We start from the raw sequence: 24,929 nt of genomic DNA, 5'->3' as shown, positions 1-24,929 counted from the left end.
ATGTCCCTGTATGCTTCTCTTGACCTTAAAGTGTGTTGTAATTGAGCAAATGAAGTTGTAAATTTTTGTCCTTAGCAGCTCCCAAAAGAATTTTGAACAGCATTGGTGAAAATGGACTTCTGATTGTTACTCACTAAGCTATACACTGGCAAAGCTCTGCTAAGCAATAGATGTTTTAGTATCTGAAGTCTTGGTGATTTTTGTAACAGTGTATTTAGAAATTATGTGGATAGATATAAAAATGCAATGCTCATATAATTATGCATATTTATGAATATGTGGTAGCCTGATTTCTAAACATGTTGATCAAGTTTGATTTAGGTAAGCACACTTAATAGTATTACCCTTACAAATGAGATTCTCAAATTCTTTGCTTTGAATCTTTTAATGAGTCTTAGTTATTCTAATTTTATTTATTTTTTTGTATTCTGCTTTTCTCCAACAGGAAGGAACTTGAGACCTTCAAAGGTAAGTCCTGTTTTTCATTTTCTACTTGAATATTTGTAAGAATTACGGTAATTCTTTTCTAAATTAAACTAATAAGGAGCTGTTCCAGTTCTACATTTGGTAACGTGAATGTTATTTCAAACCCAGCAGGCTCTTTCTTTTTAAGTTTACCTGTTCTTGCTACTGGTTTCATTGGGAGAGTCATAATCATAGGAAGAACACAGAGGCTACTGTTGTCTTAGCCAGGTTTCAGAGATTTGGCATCTAATTCAAGTCTCTCCCTTGGTCCTCGGTCTTGGAAGTTAAGAGCTTAGTCTTCTTCTGTTAACTGTCATTTCTAGCATGAATGTATTTTTAACATGTGTTGCAGGCTGTTACTTGTTAGACTTTTGTCTAGCTGTTCTAGGATATTTTCACAGTATTATGCTACATCAGACAAATACTTTTTTTTTTTTTTTTTTGGCTCAAACGTGGATATAAATGAAGATACATACGCGTATCTGTCCTAAACAATATGCAATGGCTAGGAACTCTGTCACGTATTATTGCTTTGTACTGTGATGCGTAGGTGGAACACATTACCATTTTCAGTAAATTTTAAATTCAGGTTTACTCTACCTACTAATGTTAATGTATGATCAGCTTGAGAATTACTATAATCTTTTGCTTTGAATAAGGTGTGACTGTGGCTTTGTGACTAGTCTTTATTTTTGAGAACAAAGTCAAGTACGTTGACTTATGCCAATTAATTGTCTCTTCAAATTGAAAGAAGGGCTGGAAATTTCTATCAACTGTGTTCCTCTTTGCCTTTTCAGTTCATTACTATCTCATCCTTACATAATGCTAAAAAAAAAAAAAAGGAAAATAATAAAGCTAACATTAACAGACAAGCAACACAGATTATGTAAAATGTCACTTTATCTGTAGCTTACCATAACAACTCTTTTTTTTTCATTGATTTGACAGCTTTCAACACAGACTAGCTCAATACAAAATCAACGATAATGCTAAGCTCGTTCTGTTCCACGAGGCAGCTACTTTGTAGTACCTGATGCTTGGGAGAATACCAAATCCTGTTATTCTTGTTTGTATTGATTAAGGGGTTTAAATGAGTTTCTAGAAATCAGGAGGATGGTTTTCAAAGTTACTTTTCTTGGATTCTCCTTTTTTCCCCATAGAGATAATACCTTCTTGTGACACTGTTAAAATTATTTCACAAAGATGAATATTTTCATGCAAATGGAAGGTGTTAGCTGTGTAACTACCTTGAAATGTATACCAAACTAAGTAACTGGTTCATATAGATGGATACAGATTGCCAATACGAGTTATGAAGGCTCCTCTTACTAGCCAAGAGGTTTTTACTTAGTACAAAGACGGAAAAAACTGCAAACAGATTCCAAGAAAAAGGGCAAAGGCTTTGTTTGTTTCTTTACTGAGAAGTTCAAATACAATCTGTGGCTAGCACAGTCAATATCAATGGCAAAGGAGTAGGATCTCGCGCTGTAACAAGGAAAGGCCAGGTTAGAGGGTACTCTGGGTCTGCTGGATGTTTTCAAACCAACTGATCAAATTTATACTACAGTACTTAGAAGAATTGGTGGAAGCTATGGAAGGCTGGAAAAGCACAAACATGGTGACAAATCTTTAAAAATGGAAATGAAACGTCAGCCTAATTGCTGTGTTTTTTCATACGTTGAACTGATGGATAAGGTTGTACACGTCAGAAAAAGAAAGAAGTAATAGCTAGCATTTTTGAAAGTAGTTGTGTCGAACAAGTCTAAATTCTTTATAAGGCGGCAACAATATGGTTTAAAATTAACAATAGATGCCTTCTTTTAACTGCGGGAACAGTTTGTACTGACATTATCCCAGGAAACTGAGATTAAACTACTTAACAGTGTGTGCGTAGCTGATTGGAAATCCATACCCGGAAGACAGAAATTTTCATGGTTTCTTAACTATTAAGTCATCTACTTTCTCAGATCTGATGCTACTCTGAATTCTTCTTGTTAATGGGGGTGGCGAATTAGAACCACAGACTGGCTTCAGTCAGTCTTTTTCTGGCCTTGGGGAGCTTCAGCCAATTTTTGAGTACCACAGCATGCATTTCATCAGCTGAATAGAAGCAGGGGAGTGAGAGCTTCCTCCTCACGATGGATTCGTGATTATGGAGTGACAGATGTGTCAGTTCTGTAGCAGCTTTGCCCAGTCTAACTGGTGGCTCCTTCTTGCATGTTTCTTTTTTAAGCTGCTTCCAAGGCTCTCTAGATTTGTGCAGAAAATGATCCGTCATTTCGTTTTGATTGATAAAGCAAGCAGAAAAAGCTAATTAGATGGCTCTAGAACTGCTGGCACAGGAGGAAAAGGCCAGGGAGCACATCTAAGTTACCAGTGTAACAGCGTTACGTTACCTAACACATTTTAAGGATGAGATGAGGAACCACTGAGCAAAACAGTCATAAGATGTTATCTTAAATATTGCAAGTAATTTTGGTTTGCTGTATTCAGAAAAGGTTGGTTCAAACCTTTAGATTAAATAAGGAGTAGTTGTGTAGATTATTCTTTACATTTTATATTGCAATATAGACGACAACCTCAAGCAATTCATCCTTGCATAACTGTGCAAACTGAGATGTGCTCATGAGCATTGTCCATAAAATAGCCAGCACAGAGGCCAGGAACAAAGAGCTGTTTAAAGTGAGGGCACTACAGTTTGGGGGAAAGGGAGAAGAAGGCAGTCAGTACCTTCTACAGATGGTATATTTGGACATTTGAGCTGGGTAATGGTTCTAATTACCAGAGCCCAGAGGTTCTGGAGATGCTACCCAGTATATACTATGCTCCTGTCATCTAATTGAGTTTAACCTGGAGCTTAAAAGGTTTATGAGAAAGATAACATGAAGTGACATGCTTTCATTAGTAAGGGAGTGGGCACTGGACATGGATTACTTCCAGGACTCTGGAGAAATAAGTCAAATCAGAAAAGTTAGAAACAAGGTAGAATAGGAAAAAATAAAAAAAAATTAAAAAGGCAGCACAATAAAATGTTATTTAAATAGTTGAAAAAATATAGATCATGAAATTACTGAATGTAGATCAATTAAATGTCATTCTTCTGAGGTTTTCTGACTTCAAGGGAAAGGAAACATGCGCTGAGGTTGGAAGAAGGCTAGAGATGTCTTGTAAACTCCTGTTCCCTTATGTCCTCAAACAAAGCCAGTGTGAAAGTTGTTTATTTAACTGATTGAAGTCCTGCCTTCTCAGATCCAGAGAGATCCTTTGGATCTTTTTGTTCTTTTGGTTTGGTTTGGTTTGGTTTTGAGGAGGTGTATAACAGGCATCCTTGAGTAGTATATATGTGCTACCTTTATACACACTTGCACCTTTCAGTGGATATGCAGTTGAAAGCACTGTACATTGACTTGTGTTAGAATGGAAAGAACAAAAAAAAAAAACAAACAAATGCCAGCTTTGATAACATTAACTTACTATTTGTGTATTAGAATGCCTACACGCTAAAAAGCATTGGCTTCTAGGTTGAGGATGGTAAGATGTCTTACATCAAAACATGTTTTATAAACATGTAAGTTCATTCTATCTGAACGTGGAGACATTAAGTATCACAAAACATTCCTTTAATATGTATGTTAGAAGCAGTAAAGAGAGGGTTGTTCTTCTGTGTCCAAATGCACCTCTTACAATCCCTGCTGCTGAGTTTTCATGCCTTGCACAGGATAGAAAGCAAGTTTCACTGGAATTGACAAATCAAATAGTATAGTCTGAGGGTCAAAACAGCACAGGACTGAAAATTTAAATTCAGGGATGCATCCCAATAATTCCACAGCACAGAAAAAATATCGGTTGTATATTGCCACAGGCTGTGACGAGGCAGGTTTAGCTCACAAATGGGCAGATAGGCAGCTTAACAGTCTCTCCCAGGAGCTTTGTGTGGGTATAAATATGAATAGATACAGATACACAGATCTAGTATGCATGGGACCACTGTAAATTTGAGTGATCTTATAAACATTTATGAACAAAATTGTTCTTTTATGAAACCTAGGAAAAGAATTGTTTCAGTTTTCATTTCCTGCTGCGTGTACTAAGGTATGAAGAGGTGATTCATTGACCTGTGAAGTATTTTCTTTGAGCATGCCAGCTGTCATCAAGAAGAGGCTCAGGCAAAGCTCTGTGTTTATTATAATAAATATAAAAATACCTTTTTATATATAAAAATTATATATATTTATGTATTTAAAATATTTATATATTTTATTCTATATATTATATATATATAGAATATTATATATATATTGTATATATAATATATATTTTAATATATAAAAAATACCTGTTTGCACCATGGGAAAGTATTGACAGTCCACTAATGTTATGGGTAGTTGATGTTATTACCTTTATGTAGCATGGAACAAGTACACAACAATATATTAAGTTATGAATGATTTCTGTATTTGTCAGCAGAGATAATGTTTTAGAATTTGTTTCTAGCTTTGTTCACATTTGTGCTACAGATTGTACTCTCTTCTGTCATGAAAAATGGATTTTGTTATTCTTCTCTTCCTTTTGCTTAAAGACTATTTTCAGGGCCAGACTTTCTCCTTCGTTGTTTGCTGTACCTGTAGTATACAGGGTCAGGACCAACCTCTCCAGTCTTTTTTCTTTCAACCGCAGAGGTTTTCTATAAAAATGTAAGCATATCGTATTTTGTAATCTGTGATGCTGAGAAAGTGAAGGTTAGAAGCTTTCCTGCTTCTTTCTAAGAAGCATCTCTGTGAATAAGGCAGGGGTTGACTGATGTCCCAGCAGATCTGGCATTGGTATATCTGAAGTGAGTATGCAACGGGACAAAACATCTCAAAGGCTGTCATGTTTCCTGTTTTTTAACAAGTTATCTTTCAGAGAGCTTTGTCAAAGCTGATGGTGGGTTTATGGATGAAAACACTGGGTAGGGCAGGTGAAGTAGTCTCCCAGTTTCTTCCTAGTACGCATCAATTGCAGTGTTCAGAGAACCACTTTGGGGAGCTGGATTATACTCTGTCCTGCCCTGTTCTGGCTGCTTGAACAAATGGATCCTGGCAATTTCTCAAAATATATAATTTATTTTAGACAATATCTGTGTGTGTATTTGTTCTTAGTATTTGATGCGTTTTACTCTTCGATGATTTTGAAAGGGTAGAGCATATCATTTTCATTTTTACAGCTGAGAAACCAAAAATTATATGGCAAACGTGGTTATTTTTTCATAATTCTTGAAATCTAGTGCATTTATGACTGCACTGAGATTTGAAATCATTCCACTGTCCTTTTAGAGACATGGTACAATTTATGTTTGTGGGTTGTTTCTTTTGTTTGCTTGTTTTAAAGTTAGCATTGCTTTTCCCTTAGTGTAGCCAGGACTGTGTAGTAAATGTTTACAGAATACCGTAAATCTCTTTAAAAGATGGATGAGTGAAGCAGAGCGATGAGATAGATACTGGGAAAAAAAGATAAAAATAGTCTAAATTACACAATGGTAATAACTTAAGTTACTGAGTTTACTTCAGACTTCATGCAATGATAGACTTAAAAATTGCTTCTAAAAATCTCTATTAAATAAAAACAAACAAAAGGTATGGGCTGAAATGTTTTGAGGTATATTTCTGGAAAGAAAAGTAAGCAATAGAAGCCATTTAGAAATCAGTAATGCAGCACTTTTCGACAATGAAAGGTGTCAGAAACTTTGTAAGGGCAGATATGCATGCGGCTTTGGCTACTGAGTCATGCATATTTCTAAGCTTTAACAGGATTAGTTTCATTCAAGCTTAGGGAAGCTGGTCATATGATCATTTTCAGCACTTCTGTTTACAGTACAAAAAAATACATTTCCAGCTCTGTGCATCAGAGATCACTCCCAAATAGGTCCTGATATTATTTTATTATTTTTTTTTTTAAGTTTTGTCAAAATACTCTTTGTGAGAAAGAGGATGGGGAAGGAAAGATGTATTTTTTTTTTCTTGCTTTTCTCTTCTAGGTTATATCATTGGGTCACATAAGAAATATGGATGTTTTGTCATCCTTCCTCATAATCTAAGATGCTTCTGTTGAATTTGCACTTTTCCAATCCTTTTTTTTTGGTTGGGGAAGAGGGGAAATACTAGGAATCTATCTCAACAGATAATTGTGTCAAATTGATTTTTCTTCTTGTTTGGGGATCTTCTTTATCACACTGGCCTCTGATGGCTGTCAAAACCAGCAACTTTTTCCTAACCTTCATGTAGTCTTGCAGGTGCAATGTATTTTCGGGTTTTTCATTTCAGTTACTTCGTTGAATAGGGGAGGGAGGATATCTTGGTTGTTCGTGTGCTGCTTCTAAAACAGGCAGCGAGAGATAGGCAGTGCTTCTGCTACTAGTGCTTCCTGAGTGTTTCCTGATTGTTTTAGACTTTATTTAGGTGACCATGGTCAGAAATGTCAATACTTAAGACATGCATCGCAGATGTAAAAGGGGACAACTCCTATTTTGGCATACCAGAAAACATTTGAAAAACAATTGTTTAATTCTATTGTCATAAAGCTAATTTGGAGTTGAAATTTTCAGATTTCAGGTACTCAGAATTTCAGAATTCAGATATTCAGGTTTCAGATTTTTTTTTTTTTTTCATTATTTTGCTGTGACCTGAAAATACTCCGAAAAATTAGTCAAAAATGCATGTTACCATCTTCTTTCCCATCCCATTAAGCCTTGTAACTTTGGATGTTCTGTATTGTCTGTTGTAAGAATTGATCAGGACTCCCATATGTAACAACTGTTCTCTTGAGAATTGAATGATAGGAGATGTGGTTTCTTCTAGACAAACCTTGAGTGAAAGACAAATGAGTTTATCTACTTAAGTCTTCCATTATGCTGTAATAGGATAAGACAGATGGAAAATAAACCCAAATGATAAAGAGTCCTTATAGCTACCTTGCATTTGATTTTCCTGTTTGTATTTTCATTTTTCAGACTCCCTCTGTGTTTTCAGACTCTCATATCTGTTTAATTCTCAGGACACTTCTTAAAACTGTCAGAGATCTAGCTACTTGTAAGTTCTGGCCACTTTTTTTCCTTCCTTGATATAGCTATGGACAAGGCTTTGAAAAAAAAAAGAAAGAAGGAAAGAAAGAAGGGGGGAAAATAGAGAAAGGGAGATTTACTCTTGATCTTTCACTGTTTTTCATCCTGCCTCATAGATATCTGAATCTCCCCCAGCAGGGCAGACACCACCACCAGCAGCGATGTAAAAGCTTTGCAAATGTCTGTCTCCCTGGCGCACAAGTAGGTGGTCCTGAGTTGCAAACATCTGATTTTATCTGGCTATCAGACTTTTATGGTACAATTTTAAAACTTGTTCCACATATGAATACATACCCAAGAACAGCAAAAGTCTTAAATTTTCTTTCTTGGTAGAGGCTGCATGTGTCCATCCTTCATAGAGATTGCAAGTGGTTGCTTGTCTTTGCTGTCCTCCTGTTGTGGTTTAACACAGTAGGCAGCTAATCCCCACACAGCCCCCAGTAGGATGGGGAAGAGAATCAGAAGGGTAAAATCAATGCAAATTTGTGGGTTGAGGGAAGGACAGTTCAATAGGTAACGCAAAAGCTGCTCAACATAATGATGGGAAGTGGTGAATGAATTCCTTGGAGGGCAGATGCTCAGCCAGTTCCAGGAGAGATGGAAACTAACTCTGTCCCAGGCAATACCAGCAAACCCCCTGAATATCATTTTTTGGGGGAATTGGCAGCACCTTTGTATTGAATAGTAGGGGTAGCTGAAAATTAATTAGCTGCCTTTGACAAGTGAACAAAATGTTTGCTAGATTAAATATTGGCTCTGGGGTGAAGCAAACTACAATGGATAGTATCTTAAGTATACATTTATTTTGCAGATGACTACAAATATATTTGTTTCCTAATAGGTTAAAGTCTAAAAACGTCAAGTCTTCAGGATAGACAATATTTTCTGTGCAAGAAATAGTTTACATTTCGATGGGAAAAAAATAATTTTCAAGTCTACTTCAGCTTTAGGAAAAAATGTCTACATTTTGAGCTTGAATCACTACATCAGGACATTATTTCCCATTAGGATTTGATGAAAGGGGGCGCTACACAGTCAACTGGATATCAGACTGAAAATTATTTATCCTTCTCCCATTTTCACTAAATTTTCAACTGGTGAGGGAAAAACAAGGCTTCCTTAATAGCAGCCATGTAGGCTTGGGTGGACCTTAGTCAATCATGAAATGGTATCTACTTCCAAATCTGTTATGTACATCACAAATTGGTCTGAATGTTCAAAGCTGTAAATAGAGAACAATTTTTAAAGAAAATCTAATGCTTAGAAAAGGATGCTGTACAGATAACAGGTTATTTATGAGCAAACTAAATCGTTACCCATCCTTGGAGCAAATACCGTGTGTTCTTGCAACTCAGATGATCAAAGATGGTTCTTGTTCTGGTTCATTATTCCACTCCAAACCATTTCTGGTTTAATGCTTAATTTTTTTATTTTTCTTATTTATATTTTTCTTATTTTTTGCTCGTTGTGTGTTTAGGCTGTAATGTAACTTTGAGCACTACAGATGTGATTCTGCAGTTTGTTTGTTTGTGATCTCTTTGCTTAGACTTCAGGATTTTATTTTACGTGATGGCTGTCACCTGAAAGTAGTATTCAGACAATGAGTTAATATAATCCAAAGAGTGCTAGTGTTCTAGATATCTCAGAAACCTTGTCTTTGTCAGTTTTTTTAAATCTTAATTATGACTGGGGAAAGCAGATAGAAAGGACACTTTATTTTCTTTGTAATTCTGCTTCATCTGCATGTATTTTTAGAGAATCCTGTGGGTTTTTTATGTGACACTTAATACTCTTTCATCCTGTCTTATGTATTTTGAGGGAGTGAGTTTATTCTTCCAATATTTTTTAATTTTGATACGTTTGTGTGGCTTTCATTTTTCCCTTGAATTTTACTCTCTCTGCATTCTAGTGTTACACTAGGGCAAAAGCCCTCTCAGAGGTCAGACACGTCACAACAATTTTGACATCACTGCAGCTAAAAATAAGAGGGCTCCTGGATGTGCACGTACAACTCCTGTTGGCTTCAGCAGAATTTGGCCCTGTGTTGGAGTCAGCCCTTGCCGAATCCTGTTTTTTGTAAGGAGTGGAGGAGGCCAATATAACAATATAAAAGATTTTCCCTGGCTTTTGCCAGGATGAATAGCTAGCCATTTAGATGATAGAAATAAATTTTATGGGAACACAAGTTCTATCAGACTTAGTTGTGGAAAATAAAACATGTAAGAGTGTGATATTTTAGTTGTCTATAATGCTTAAGCGATTGATGGGGGGGGGCGGGAAATAGAAGCCTATTATGTCTGCAGTGCTAACGGGAATTCATTCTTTAATTACTACAGTACAGACTGAAAACAGGATAATCTTGTGATTATGTTTTTCTTTTTAATCTTTCCCATGAATATTTTTGGCGTTATTTTCACCAGCGAAATAAAAGCTGAGTTCCATAGGCCGTACGCTCTTGGTGATTTTTCCCCTAATGCTGAGGATTTGAGCAGTGTATGTTACATAATTTCCTTCCGCCTGTACTCTATTCTGAAAATTGTCATCAGAAGCTGTCTAAAATGTGGTATTTTTAAAGAAGAGCGAGAGAAATCATTATGGCTATCACAGTTTCGAGCAGCACTGAGTACCCTCCTAAATGGAAGAGGTATTGCCGGCCAAATTCTGAGCTGTGCCTTACAATTTCTGAAGCAGAATTGCACTGTTGTGTAACAGTAGCATCGCTATAACCATGGATTCTCAGTCATATGCAGTTCCCATGTACATTTTTTAACTGCATAAATATTATCTGAATTTTTAATGATCATGTAGTCTGGATATGAGATACAAAAATGTAGTTTTCAGAAGGTAAGATTGCTCCTTATGTATTAAAAAAATACATTTGAGGTTTTTAATATTTTATATGTGAAGTAAGAATAGTATGTAAGCTGGTTTATGGGGTATCTGAGCTAAGCCATGCTAAGGAAAAATACTTTGAGGGGAGATCCACATGAACATTGCCTAATACAAAGAAAAAGCAGAGCCCCTCCGAACCTTTTTCTCCTTTCTAAATCATTTGGAAATGATTCCAGCTCTCTGTCAAACGAGAGCATGCTGTAACTGCATGTCACGGGCTGATAACCCCCTGCAAAGCTTTCTCCCTTTGCACCACCCCTTTCTTTAGCCGCATGTGGTATCTTCCCAAATCCATGCATGCATTCGGGTGTACCACAGCTGCTGGTAGCTCACGTTCAGGTTCTGGAGAGGCAGGGAGCTGGAGCATCCATGTGCATGCAGCTGTGCGCGAGTGACCCATTGAAAACTGGCCGTGGCGGTGCTGCTGCTTTGAAAAAGCAGGCTCCGAGCATCGCTCTTTGTTCTACATCGGTGAAGATGCACATCAGGGGAGCTGCTTGGTAACCGGAGGGTTCACTTGACCGGTGCTGTGCTTCTGTTTACTTGCTTATTTCTTACTGCCATGTCATCTCCGGGAGCCACTGACAATACTCAGAAGAATTCACGTAGGTGGAACTTTAATTATCTTTATTATTCGCCAGGCTCATTTGCCACGCTAATGGAAAATGGAAAATGAAATGAAAGTTAGCTTAATTAATCTCTTCAGTCACCACCATTGCCTGATTTATAAAGGGTGTGCTATAAACGAGAGGTTAAATATCAACTTGATTTAGCAAATTGAGGGAAATAGTGACTGCATGTCTGTTTGGGCAGAGGTTTTATATATTGCTTTGCTGTCTTGGTTTGCATTATTGTCAAAGTAATATTAATCTGATTGAGTCAGTTTAAATAGGAACAAGTGAAAGAATACAAAGGCAATGATACCTTCTTAGCTAAAATTCAAGCAGACTTTTGTCTAAGGGTGGGGTGATGTTGGAGACGGGAGAGAGAATTATTATCTGAAGATAAAAGCTGAATATTAAACATTTGAGCAGTGTATTCATTAGGGTAGATGCAGTCGTGCTATTTTTTGCTTTCCTTCAGATAAATAATAAATGGTAAAATCAGTTTTAAATGAAGCAATTACTATATTTACATTAATGATCAGGCTGTGTCACATGCAGCAATATTCCTAATAATGTCATTAATATTTTTATGATGCTAATTGGTAACTAAGTTGATGTTTAGAACCGTGCATTAATTAAAATCAAAACGAGAAGTTGATTTCTACTCTGATTCTGTTTTTTTTATTATTCTTTTATATAACCAATGAATTAGTTTTTTCTGTTGTCATTCATGTGGATTTTTTTTTCAGTCCAGGACCAACAGATGACAGTAAATTGAGCTATTGTACTATTTTAATAACCTGTTGGAACATGCCTTTATCAAGGCTCTACCTGTGAGTTGGAATTTTGACTGCTAAATTTGTTGTTAAATAACATGTACTAAAGTTGAATATTTTGTATGAAATTATTCATCTGGTATGGGAGAACTCTTTGCAGTTAGGTTCGTTAGAAATACCTGCTGTATCAAAATAGTTGCTTCCTGTAAATTTAGATGGAACAGTTGACCGTACTTAAAGGTGGCAAAATTTACCCTCAGTTCTGCTGAATGTGGTGTGACCACTGTACAGTCAATATTGCCAGTTTAGCAGGCAATATATATAGTACTGGTATAACCCATTTTGTATCCTTAACTACTTGGTACATGTTGACAGAAGTTGTATCTTCTTTTCTTTTTTATTTTATTTTATTTTTTTTTTCTGACTGTTGTTTCCTCAAATTGAAATGGAAGTGTGATGAATTGCTGGGGGAGAATTGGAGGAGTTCAACCTTTCTGTTTTCCCTATTTGCCATAATATGCTGAACACGAGAACAGCTATTTGGTGGTGGGGTGGGGCAGGCCTGAAATGTTATTACTGTACAGATTAGAATACAGAATTGCAGAATATTCCTGAAACGTGAGCGGCAGCAGTATCACTCCTCCAACCACTGCTGGGAAGGGGCAGCAGTAAGTAGAAGCTTTAGTATCAGCATTAATTCTGGAAGGGTTAGCACCTCTGTGGTAACCAGGTTTATTCTCATGGGCTTTTCCACATTGGATTCTTTATTTTCTTCTTGGTGACAGAAGAAAAGTAATGCAAAAAGAAAGATGGCTTATTCTATTTTCATGATAACCTGTTTGCTCACCATCTCTGTAGGCTGGGGTGACCGAGAAATTAGGAAATAACTCACCTACATGCTCTTAAAAAGACTGCATCTCTCTACCAAGACCAGATGTAATACTTCGGGGGTAACACCACACGCTCTATGTTCTTGTGGCCTGTGAATGCATCTTGCTGCAAAAGAATTTTTGAATAGTGACAATGTTTTTTTCTTTTGGCATGCTTCTTCTATGCTATTATATGTTAGATATGTAAATGTAAGTGCAGCCACTTCATCAATTTGATTTGTAGCTAGCTGTATAGTAACCAATTTCATGTTTTTTTAGTATTTCTCCACATGACACCGTTTCTTTCCATAGTCGTACTGTAAATGTGGTCCTATTCTGGTCCTTGCAGTGTTCTGAATTAGTAGAATTGTTTTAAAAGCTGCAGGGGAAATAATTTATGCCTTCTGTATAGCACAACCTTAGATAAATCTCAACCCCACCTAGCAGTCAGGTATTCCACTGCCAGTTCTGATTGATTTCTAATCGTGCAGCCCAGAAGGGCAGGTGGCTGAGGAGTGTGTGTGGACATGTAAGAATTCTCCAGGTTTCTTTGCTCCTGAGCAGCAAACGTGGCCAGAATGGGGATATTCCGGTAAACAGCTCTGCCCATTTTATTTACAAGTGTTTATTTGTGTTATGTACGCCGTGTTAAATTGTATCAAGGCATTAGAGCTGAAACTGTGCAAACAATTCTTGAATACTGCAGCTAGTGTGGCATCCTTTTAATAATGTGTTTGTTTTCCCTGAACAGGTGAAACACTATTCTTTATGAAATGTTTTTGAATAATTAAAATGGTGAAGTACTTAGTGAGGCGTTTAAAAAGTCGGTGAAACATTTTTGTAAGCATGTAATAATATTTCTAAATCACGTCTTTTTAATAGAGTGTGTAAGCTAAGGCTGAAGGAGGTTAAGAGGCAGTTTTGACTGACTGAACTCATTGTTTCATTTTTAATCACTGGGGTTACTCTGTAGATTAAGAGGAAATGAAAATCTTGTGGAGATGTCACTCAGCCCTTTTTCCTTTTATGTAGAAGCCAGCTAATGCTATTTTGACATTGCATCAATGAGACTTGATCAAAATGTAGCTGGCTGTGTCTCATTTTAAATCAAACAGAAACGGTGCCACTTATATGAATACATTTTGGGCATAATTAGATGATTATATAATCATTCCAGACCTAGCACACCAACATTTCCATTGGCTCAAGAGGCTTTTAACTTGGTCATAATCATACTGGAAATCCTCATAGATTTCTCTCTTCTCTGTTTTTCCAACACTAAAGCGAAAAACCCACACTTGACTGAGAAGACAGCTAAAAATACATCGGGAGGTTTTCACAGCATGTCTTGTGCTTTTACATGGGTAGAAAATGGAACTGGGGGCACTTGATAAGCTTAGGTTTTGTAGCCCACTGGTGATGTGCAAATCACAGTTTTGCAGACCTGGCTGTCTTACGCCTTAATCACAGGTGCAATGTAATGCTTTTTTGTTTCTTTAAAGTCTGTTTAACCATACGGTGGAGTTACAAGGGTGGATTTTTTTTTTTTTTTTTTGCCTTTGTTGTCTGTGCCTTCAGTCTCTTGAGCAGCACTGAGCATTGCTTCTTGAGCTTGCTGGGAAGCAGGGTCCTCAGGAAGTGCTTGCAGCTTCAGCTGTCTCCAGAAATCTGTGTGACTGAAGGAAGCCTCACCATGTTAAGGGTTTGGATGACATATGTATTTTCCCTTTTTTGCTTTTTGGTACATATTTAGAGGGTTGTGTTGCCAGTCACTTAGTATCTGGTTCTCAGCATACCCGAATTTGTTTTGGATGCAAAGCTGTAGAAAAGCTGACAGAATAGAAAGCCAAGTCCTTGACTTCCAGCATATTTGGGGAACCATAAATGGCATGAAAGCTTCCATTAGTCACAGAATGGGAGGAAGGCTGGCAGAGGTACTTCTGTCTCCTTCTCCCTCCATAGAGTTCAGTGTGCCTAAGAGACCTTCCTACCACTGAAGATTTCTCCTGCATGTTGGTGATTATTCAGTCTAGTTCCTTTAAAATTCATGGAGTAAAGATGATTTCGGTATACAGAAGAGTTGTGGACTATATCTACAATAAAGGAGAAAACAGAAAAGCTTTTATCTAACAAAAACCAAAAAAAAGATATATCTTAAGTCGTATTTCATAGAAACTTGTAAACTTTGAGGATTTCCAAGACAAAAAGAAATAAAATCCAGTGATTATAGAAGGAAAGTTGTAAAGTACAGACTACATATAAAGATATTTTTAATGCATTATTAAAAAAGCAATGAATGAATTTCAAAAAGGCCATTATTTTGACTATGTAGTGCTATTTACAGACCTTGGAAGTTAAAGATTTGAAGGTTAAGTTTTGAGAAGAGGTGATTCCAGCAGCAGTAAGGGTAGGTGACTAACAGCAGTAAAACACACAAAGTAAAAATTATCCACTATTCTTCTAATGATTATTGTATTGAGAAGCAATAAGAATTGTCATGCTAGTCTTGCTTGATGTCATTGTTTTTGTTTTTTAAAAAAAAAGCAGCTTGGAGTGTTTTATTGCTGATGACCCGCAGGGCTTGTAACATGATAGAGAAATTGGTGATGAAAAAGTTACACTGGGAGAGAGATTCTGCTTTGGCTATGTATGTTTTATCAGTCTTTATACTGTTGTGGTAAACAGGGAGATTGGTATGGGAAAGAAGATGTCAAGAATACTGAAAAGGGACATACTGGGATATGGTGTGGTCTTCAGCAGATCTTTAAGTCAGTCTGGGGACTAATCTGATTTAGTTTTAATGATATAGGCAGAAACACCAGAAGGATATGGATAATACCTGTTTATGACAGGTTGGGTATATTTTCAGTGCAGAAAAAAATGACAATAAATTTCAAGAATTTGAAGTTGAGAGTACCAGAAGGGGGTTAAAATGCAGTAGCCTTTTTTCTTCTTCAGGAGAATCTGAGCTTTCCATGGATCTTTGCATTCCTCCCACCACAGTATTCTTAGTTTCTCCCCACAGTACCCTTGTTTTCTTCCACCGTCCCCAAATCCCCTTTCACACTCCCCAAAATATCTTCAAGTTTTCTTCTTTTGTCATGCTGTCTGGGTAATGATCAGTGTATGAGGCAACTGTGTCTGGAGTTAAGGGCGTGGGTGTTGCTACCTGGGAATAACCTGTCACTTTCCATGCCCATGGAATAGGTAAGGTCATCTCTGTGCCTTTTCCTGGTATGACATCAGTAGCAGAAAGAGAAAATTTTCTTCCTAGCTGGCAGTTTTGACAGAATTTGTAGGAATTTAGCATCTTTCAGTCTTCCATCTCCATTCCAAATGTGGCTGAAAATGGCTGTCAGTGGGAAGGGTTGAATAGACGAACAGCAAAATGCGACAGCAGTAAGCTTAAGATATTCCTAAAGAAAATTCCTAAGAAAACCATGGTAGATGCATAGATTTTGTCCTCTGGTAGTTAATAGCAAGCCAAAAAAGTTCTACAAGTTGACAGGTATTGAGTGAAAATGATTTAGGAGGAAAACCATCTCCGTGATAAAGTCACATTTGATGAATGAGCTACTGAGATTAATTCAGCTGTGAACAGGGTAAATAACATCCTGGGATGGATCAATCATGAGCTCTCCAGAGGACAGCTGCAGATGAAAAGAGGTGCAAGAGGAACAACTGAGTTATGAGAGGAGAGCTTACTGCACATGATACCCAACGAGCCTGGCCTGCTTGAGAGATGGTGGTGGGGAGAGACTTCCATCTGTAAACATGTGAAAAGGAATTAACACCAAGAAAAAGGGGAAAAAAAAATCCTGGCAGGTCAGCATGGGTTATGGTGGGGTGTTTCGTGTTTTGTTTCGTCTTTTAGTAATCAGTGTGCCCAGCTAATTGTTAATTGTGTTAAACTGTTCTAGTATTAACTCGGCAAAGAGGCTTTCTTAAATCCTATAAGCACTGAGAATGCCGTCTGCCTATGTTGTGATATCGGTCGTTCTTTTATTCTACTGTCAGTTGTTTTCTTACTTAGTCTGCTCATCAAATTACATGGAAGGAGGAACATATGAGTATTTGACAAACTATACTGAAAGTTTGGGCAGAAAAGTTTCCTTTGTAAGCAGTTGTTTCAGTGAACTTACTAGAAACTGCTGCTCTTCTATCCACAGAGGGTGAGAACTAGTAGCTCTTATATAAATTTAGTCATTGATAACTAACCTGAAACTTAGTTATATAAAGGTCAATTTCACTGTATTTTCTTAATTAATATCCTTACCCATTATTGTTAGCTGCTGTTTTGAATCTAATATGGCAAGTGGCAGCTGTCAAAGGCTACTGTAAAGAATTCAGTATAAAGCCACAAGATTGTATGTAACCATTAACCTTGCTCAAAAGGAAAAGCCTGAGAAAAATGCAAGAATTATTTTTATTTTTTATTTTATCAGAAGACCTAACCACACCCCAAGTCCCAAACCCAACTTGGGTTCCTTCAGAGATCTTGCTTTTAATTGTTCTGGCCTCTAACTCGGTCTGGTCATTTCTGTGCCTCTTCATATTAGGAGTATACAGGATTAGGGAAGATATAATAAAAATAATGAAAATGTTTGATTTTTTTTCGTTTCCGTGTTAAATATATATATATATATATATATATATATATATATATATATATATAAAAAAAAATCAAATTTTAAGTGTCTCCATTTGCTAGCAATGCCTCTTGGCTATGGACAAAAATATACTGTTTCACCATCAGTTTGCAATGCTGTGTAGAATGTGATATTTTCTCAGTTTTATGTTTTATTAAGCCCTGTGGAAAGTGTTAAGTAACTTACGTAAACATGAAGTTGATGTACAATGTAGTACTGTTTTTAGAAATCCCATCCTTTCTTTTTTAAGTACAAGATGCTGACTTCCTTGTGCACTTGTATACAGAACATTATTGGACATCAGCATGATCTCTTGTGTCATGACCTAAAAAGAGAGTTTAAAAAACAGCATGGCCTTCGTTCCTGAGCCCTGGGCAATTGCCAGAACTTTGTATTAAAGCCCACAAGCAGTGGTACTAGAAGAGTTTTTGCCTTAAAAGATAGGTGGAGTTATATGTGGATCACCGATCTAGCATCTCTAGCGGGATGGAGACAGATTTGCTCTGACAATATAATGCGCTTTGCGAGCTTCTATTTTAAGAATTCGTTGCACTGTGACTTCTTTAAGACTGTATTGGACAAGTATTTTGTTTCACTCAGGGATCTTACACTCCAAGAGGCCCCGGTATGTTCATACTGGCATTGTTAAAATCTCCAAGTCAGAAAGTTCATACACCTAGAGAAATATTTTTTTTGACTACTCCTTGACATCTCTCTTATGTTTTATAGTTCAGCTGCTTCATATTGTTCTTTTGTACCGTTACCTCTCGGCTAGGTGCAATCCAGTCTGCAAACCAACTGAGAAACGATGCGCTGCAGGACTTCCTCTTACATCTCCTTACAAAAATCTTGGAATGATTTGAAAATCCGAGTTCCGCTTTCATCTGCAGGCTGAGTGCAGCACGAGCAGTGAAAGTGCAAATGGCCTTTCTGTGTGCTGCCTTACGTGATAAGCCTCAGCTCTGACCACCAGGTCTCTTCTTGAATGAGAAAGTAGTTCAGTTTCTGGGCTCTGGCAGTTGCTCTTTTTTTTTTTCTTTTTCCTTTTTTTCCTTTTTTCCTTTTTTTTCTTTTTCCTTTTTTTTCTTTTATTTTCTCTCTCCTAGCATTGAAACAAAGATATCAATTGTAATGACTTAGTAGTTGAGCAAGCTCAGTAATATATGTATTTTGGGAGACAGAAGGAGTGGTATTAATTTGCTGAATCAGTTTATATGAACACGGTCACTCGGTAGACGTGTATTATGCTTCTAGTACAGCTGATTTGACTACCTGACTGCTGCCTGTCTCTCAAATCTGACAACTGTCCCTACAGGTGATAAAGGGGAAGGGAAGAAATCTTTTCATCTACCTAGGTCTGTGGAAGAATATTTTGTTTAAACCAAATGAAATGTAAAATGCCCTACTATGTAATTTCACTTTAAATATATGCAGAAGTCAGTATCTGCTGATCTGATCATGAGGGGTATTTCCAAATAAAGAATCTTCAGATATGACCTATATAGTTAGAGGTTAATTTGCTGTGAATATGCTCTTCATTTTACCTGCAACTTCAAGAAAAAACATTTATTGTTTTAATATCTAAATACGTTAATATAGGTGTGTGTTTATAAAATACATTTCCTAAGTGGTTTTGATTTTTTTTCCCCAACGTTGAGTATCATCATTCACTTAACCATTTTGAAAATATTAAGGTAATGTTAGAAAAAGCAGGGCATCACTCTTTAATAGCTGCTGATATGATTACAGTTTTCACTTTTTAAAATTTATTACAATAGCAGTGTGCAAACGTATCATTTCTGACCTACTTTGAATAGCAAGTGGAAACTGCTACCTTGCAGACTTCTACAGCAAAATGTAATTCATTCTCACCTTCTAATACTTATGGTGTTCACATGTGAAATTATTTGTAATATGTTGAGTACAATACATTTGTCCTTAAGTATGTACTTACTTACTATCTTTATCTTACATACTATCTTTAAGGATATCTATCTGTATTAAAATTGTCTTAGGGATTTGGCATATATATGAGTATTTTAACAGAATTAAAATAAATTAATAGAAGATTTATATATCTTTTTATCTCAGATTAAAAAATACCTTGTTCTAAATACATATAGACAAAGCACTTTATAGAGAGAGCTTTGCAGCATGGATTTTTGAGTGAAAGAAAGGAACTAATTCTTGATAAAAATCTGTAATCTTTTATATATTTTATGGTTGTTTGGGAAGAATTCACTTTCTTGGGTAATGGACCAAATTTACCAATTTTAATTTGAAAATATAGTTTTGATGTATTATCAAGTCTTAATGTGTTTTTTTCTTCCTTCTGGATCAAAATTTCAGCACGTTATGATTGGATCTGTCTCTGTGTGATGCAGCCCCTGTTTGATGTTGCTACTGTGTTTGCTGCATATATAAACACACGGATTGTCAAGGGAACTTGCTCAATAAATAAGAATTTCATGAAAAATAGTTTAAAGGGAATAATATCAGCAAGTGTGTTTCAAAATAGGAGGCTTTCTACCAACCGTCTACAGCTTTATAGAGCATGAAATGGTAATAATGATGTTACTTTGATTCCTTATGCATGCCTCAGTTCTCGTTAGCCTTGCATAGTCACTGTTCTAAACAGCGATGATACTTTGTAAGAGATTCTCAGCAGTTTGAAGTTCGACACTTCAAACTGCATACATTCCTGGCTTATCGTTCATTCAACCCCAGAATGCAAATACTTGTACCAGTAGAGGAGGAATGTCCCCACATCTTCCGAGGTTGCTTCCCACCCCTGCACCAGCTCAATCCTAATTTCCAGTCTATTCAGGAATATGCACCAGATGCTATCTCTGGTTTGTTTCTCTTGGAAGACCTTATAGCTGTGATGTTTTCCATGTTCAAAAGGTCTATTGGTAGCAAAGCCTTGGGACAGATTAGATCATTTGAACCCGGATCATGAGATCTGGGTTAAAATATTGCAAAGAGTTTGTTCTTCGACTGCCCTTTGCTATCCTATCTCACCTGCATCACTTGTGTTAAAAAGAAAACATCCCAAAGTCTGAGCATCAAACATTCAGATCCCATAATATTGTTTGTAACCCACTTCCATCACGTTTAATCTTTTATTTAAAAAATACGTTTTGGTTTTCATGACAATGAGCTAAATTTTCCCGGTGTGAAGCCAGTGAAATTGAATGCAGTGTCATCTGTTGGAGGGTACCACAGCAGCTAGGATGTGACAAGTATTCTGCCTCCGTCTCTGCTGAAAGGTTAAGTCTTCAACATCATAATTTTGCTTCTCTGTTAGTATCAAATAAAATTACTGTTGGTTGCTCTGTAAAGGACGGAACAAATCTCTTTGCCCATGTGATATAGATGCTGTTGGGGCTGACAAAGCAGATGTGTGGAGACAGGAAGAAAGGAAAAGAAACAGGGCAGATGTAATGGTGGCCTAAAGGCATTGCTTTTCTGTTGTCATGCTGAATGTGTTGTGAACAAATAATTCATATTTAATAAAGGCCATATTGTGCTCTACCGATACCCTCCTTTAAAATTAGTTGATATTCAGCTTTTAAATGAGAGGTACATTATATATAAGCTTAGATATGAAAGTAAGCAAAAATTGAATCAGTACACCTCTACTTGGGGTTTAGCTTCATGCTTTAAAAATCAGCATTTCTGTTTTCTTTTTCAGAATCATTTTGCAGTTACGTAGGGGCTGTTTGAATTGTTGCAGCTATGTGTGGCTGTACCCCTTACACAGGTAAAGCCAGTGAGTTTCATTGCGTTACAATTGAGAAAAGCCACAAATCACCCAGTGCAGAGATGTGCTCTTTAAAGAATAGATGAGAGGTTAAGAAACTGAACTTCTTCAGCAATCAGCTGCATGTTTACACTATGAAGTAAATGTTGCATGCATTTTGTGGGGTTTAAGGTACTTGTGACTTACTACTGCTAAATCATTCTAAAGAGTAAAACAGAAAATGAAATTAGTAGGGCCTTCTGCACATTGAGAAGCTAAGGAAAAGATCATAAATTATTATGTATTTTTAGTTGGCCTGAAGGTGAAGGTTTTTAAACTGCCTATAATGGCAGAAGCTAATTGATACAGATGCCAGAGGAATTAATTCTGCATTTCATACTGTATCACAGCCCAGGCACAAATAAGCACTTGCTGTCCCGAAATGTGTCAGGAGATGTTGAAGACTTACGTGCTCTCCGTGCACTGGAAGAAGAGAAGGTGGGGGGAGAGATTTCAAATAGCTGTGTATGTTGAAAGGACTGATCTCACAGGAAGTGAATTTTACAGGTTTCACAGTCCTAATTACATTGACTTCCCTCTTCAGTCAGCCCCTTTCCTTCTTCCCTTCCCCCTTGCAAGTGCTTTTATCAGCTTCCTGAATTTCTGCTTTTATTCACTCCTGACTGTCACTTTGATGTCTGTGCATCCTTTCGGTGGCTTCTCTTTGTTTGCCTGAATAAGATACTGTATCCTAGGTGTCAGATATCTGTCAGGTCGTTTTTACTATAGATACAGGCTCTAGTAATTACTGGTCACTCCCTGTGTGCTTTCTCACTCATTTGTAATTGCTGCTGGTGCTCCTTGGTTTTTATTTTTGCCTGGTACATTAGTTTCAATAGTGTGGATTTCTTTGGTAGTAGCCAATTCTGTTGCAGTGGATTTTATTCTTAGTGTTTGGGTTTAATAAAACAAAGCAGTCTGGGCCTCTCTTTTAAGGCTCTTCCTCCTGGTTAGGACTGCTTCTCTCCTCACAACTTTTTTAATCTCTACCAGACTGGAGAAACCCAGCGTAAAGGATCATGTTTTATTTATTAGCTTTGTTCAGCAATCTGAGCTGTCAGCTGCCCTTCCCCTCCTCCCCTGCTCCGTCTTCATTTCTCTTACTTTGGATCTTCTTTCCTTTCATATTTTTTCTCTCTTGTCTCCTGCTCCACTGGTGCATTAGTAACACCACGCATCTGCTGCAGCCCCTCTCCAGTTTGCTGTTTGGGTGTCTCCCGTTTTGTTGTGTATATGTAGAGGTATTGGGCTAAGCAACTGATAGACCTAGGAAATCTTATACTGCTTTACAGATAATTATTTCTCCTCATAACAAGCAGGTGTAAAACTTGAACATTAAATAATGAAAAAGACTTACCTGACAATTACGCTCTTTTTGTGAGGATAGAGATGACCTAGTTACTTAGTTATGCTAACCAGTGAAACTTGCCTAGCTGTATTTCAGCCCAATAAATTAATCTATAATCTCAATTGATCAATCTGCTAATCTGAAGGCATAAAATCTTAGATCTTGAATACATTTGAAGACCTGCCAGTTTTTGAGCAATATCTTTAAACCAGCTTAATACAGTACTTGAAAACAAATTTGCAGTCACTTAAATCAGTTTGATTTAAATGGCATACTTTGGAAATCAATTTGTCTGTTACTGCAAGCCAAACTGATGTGAACACAGGTCCAGATTACACTGATTACGTGCCCGATGCTGCCATTGAGGAATTAATGGATAAAATGCAAAAATAGCTTTGCCATGCATCAAGACTAAATGCAGTTGCTGTTGTGGTTGTAGCTGGAGCTGACAAAGTGGTGTCTATTGCTTCTACACCTGATGTCCATTTTATGCCAGCTGCAGGGGGACAGGGGAGACTTTGATGCTCTTTAAAAGCAAGCAAACAAAAAACACCGGAAAGGTTTGTTCTTCAGAATTGTTTGGTCCAGAAAATATGTCTTTATACTGAGCCATAAGTGTTTCCTTGGTGTGGTGGTGCCAATTTGATTGTAAAATCAAATTGGATAGTAAAACCTGTAAAATCAGGTTTAATCTTTTGGGGAGTGATGGTCTACCTTGGTTTTGCCAACATTCATGCACTAGTGTGGTCTAATTGTCTTTAAAAAGTGTGGTAAAAACTTGAATGATTTCAGAGTAAAAGTTTGAAAACTAATGATATGTTGTGACCTGGTAGTTTCCTTTCCAGTTAGTAACAAATATTTGTTACCATGTGGAATACTGAAATCCTGGAAGACTTAAAGCATGAGACATTCTTCAGAGCTGAAACAGTGTGAAAAAAAGCAAACCCTCCACACTCTTCTCTCCTAATTTAGTAGATGTAAGGAAGGTAGGGTTTAGTTCTCCACCTGCCTTTATGGTTGCTCTTCAAGGTTTGTCCTTAAATGTCTTTAAAAATAGACGTGGCAAAGTCACAGAAGCTTTTCTGAATGAGCAGTAGAATTATAGAAGTGTTTTGACATTATCTGTAAGGAAGACCTTTATTCCTCCTTTAATATTTAAAAATGCAATATTTGAAAAATTTAGAACAATTCTAGAAGGCAGCACACAAGTAAGTTGTCAAGCCAGTGGTAGCAAATCATCTTTCAGGACTTTTTCTTCTTCTCCAAAAATCCTTATCTTAAAAAATATGTTTTTCAAGATCATCAGAAGAATTTATTCTTGCAGCTGAGCTGTTCAAAGACAGCTAGAATTTTGCAAGCTGGAAGTTTTGTCTGGGTTTCTTTTTTTGTTAAATCTTTTACTTCTGAGATATGAACCATTTTTTATTCAGTACAAAATAAAATGAAGAAGCAAGTGGCATGGTTTCTAATATGTGAAAACGAGATGCATTGGAAAAAGCTTAAAATTTTGAAATTCAATATCCTTTTGTTAGAACTGACATACTGAAAGTTGCTTTAGGGCGTGGATTGTGATTAAGAGTTAACTGAACTGTTTTTCACTTAAGCCATTCTGGTTTTGAAAAATAAAAATTTTCAGTGGAAAAAGCACACTAGCAGATGTTTCTGCCCTTATCATATAATGCTCTGTGTCTTGTCACATAATACCCTTCCTTGGTAGAAAATGAGAAATTTTAACCATGAAGATAGTCATGTATTCTGAAAATACTGCCCTATGTTCAGCCACATTGTTTAGTAAGAATTGAAATTAGTACAGTTTTTGTTTGGTTGCTCCTCCTTTTCTCATGCCCATAGAGTTGTCTTAGTCCATTTGGCTGAATTTAACAGCAACACGTTAGCTGAACAACAGGGTTTTTTTTAAGTTTTAGAGACTATTGTAATGTAGTTTGAATAACGCTCTTGTAAAGATTACAAAAAGTCTGGAAAGGACATGACATTGCTAATGCTGCAAATTAATTTTAATAGCATATAGCACAATTATGTGTTCAATTTTAAAAAGAATGCTGGCATCTTTGTTTTGCATTTGAAAATAAATAGGTCTTTAAAAAAAAATAATAAGGTGGCCTGTCAAACCAGTAGTCCATGTATAATGAATTTAGGAGTTCAGGTATTTTAAAATTCCTCAACTGGTAAAGCATCTCTGATAGCTGTCAGCAAATTACTGCCCTCGCATATTACTTTGTAGAACCTGTTAGGATGATCCTAGATACCAGTTTGTTAGCGTGAATGATCTCATTTTGCTAATTGCATCAAAACACAAGAGTTTGGTCACCACTAGGACCTCCACAGATATTCGTCAGTGTGATACATCTGGGGACAGTCACTGAACATTTTTGAACTGGACTGGATTTGTAATCTAATGATCCT

At 36.8% G+C, this 24,929-nt stretch overlaps 1 protein-coding gene across 1 annotated transcript in view; it reads left to right on the top strand.

Annotated features, from left to right (window-relative positions):
• DTNBP1 (dystrobrevin binding protein 1) overlaps positions 1 to 24,929 on the top strand; it is a 71,725-nt gene that overhangs the window by 28,859 nt on the left and 17,937 nt on the right. The window contains exon 7 of the mRNA XM_084282077.1: positions 446 to 468. Coding sequence (XP_084138203.1) covers positions 446 to 468 — 23 coding nt within the window. The remainder of the gene's footprint in view (positions 1 to 445; positions 469 to 24,929) is intronic.

Source organism: Netta rufina (genome assembly GCF_964035555.1).
Source record: "Netta rufina genome assembly, chromosome: 2".
NCBI lineage: Eukaryota > Metazoa > Chordata > Aves > Anseriformes > Anatidae > Netta > Netta rufina.
The sequence above is the reverse complement of the archived record's forward strand: the minus strand, read 5'-3'. Positions and strand labels throughout refer to the sequence as shown.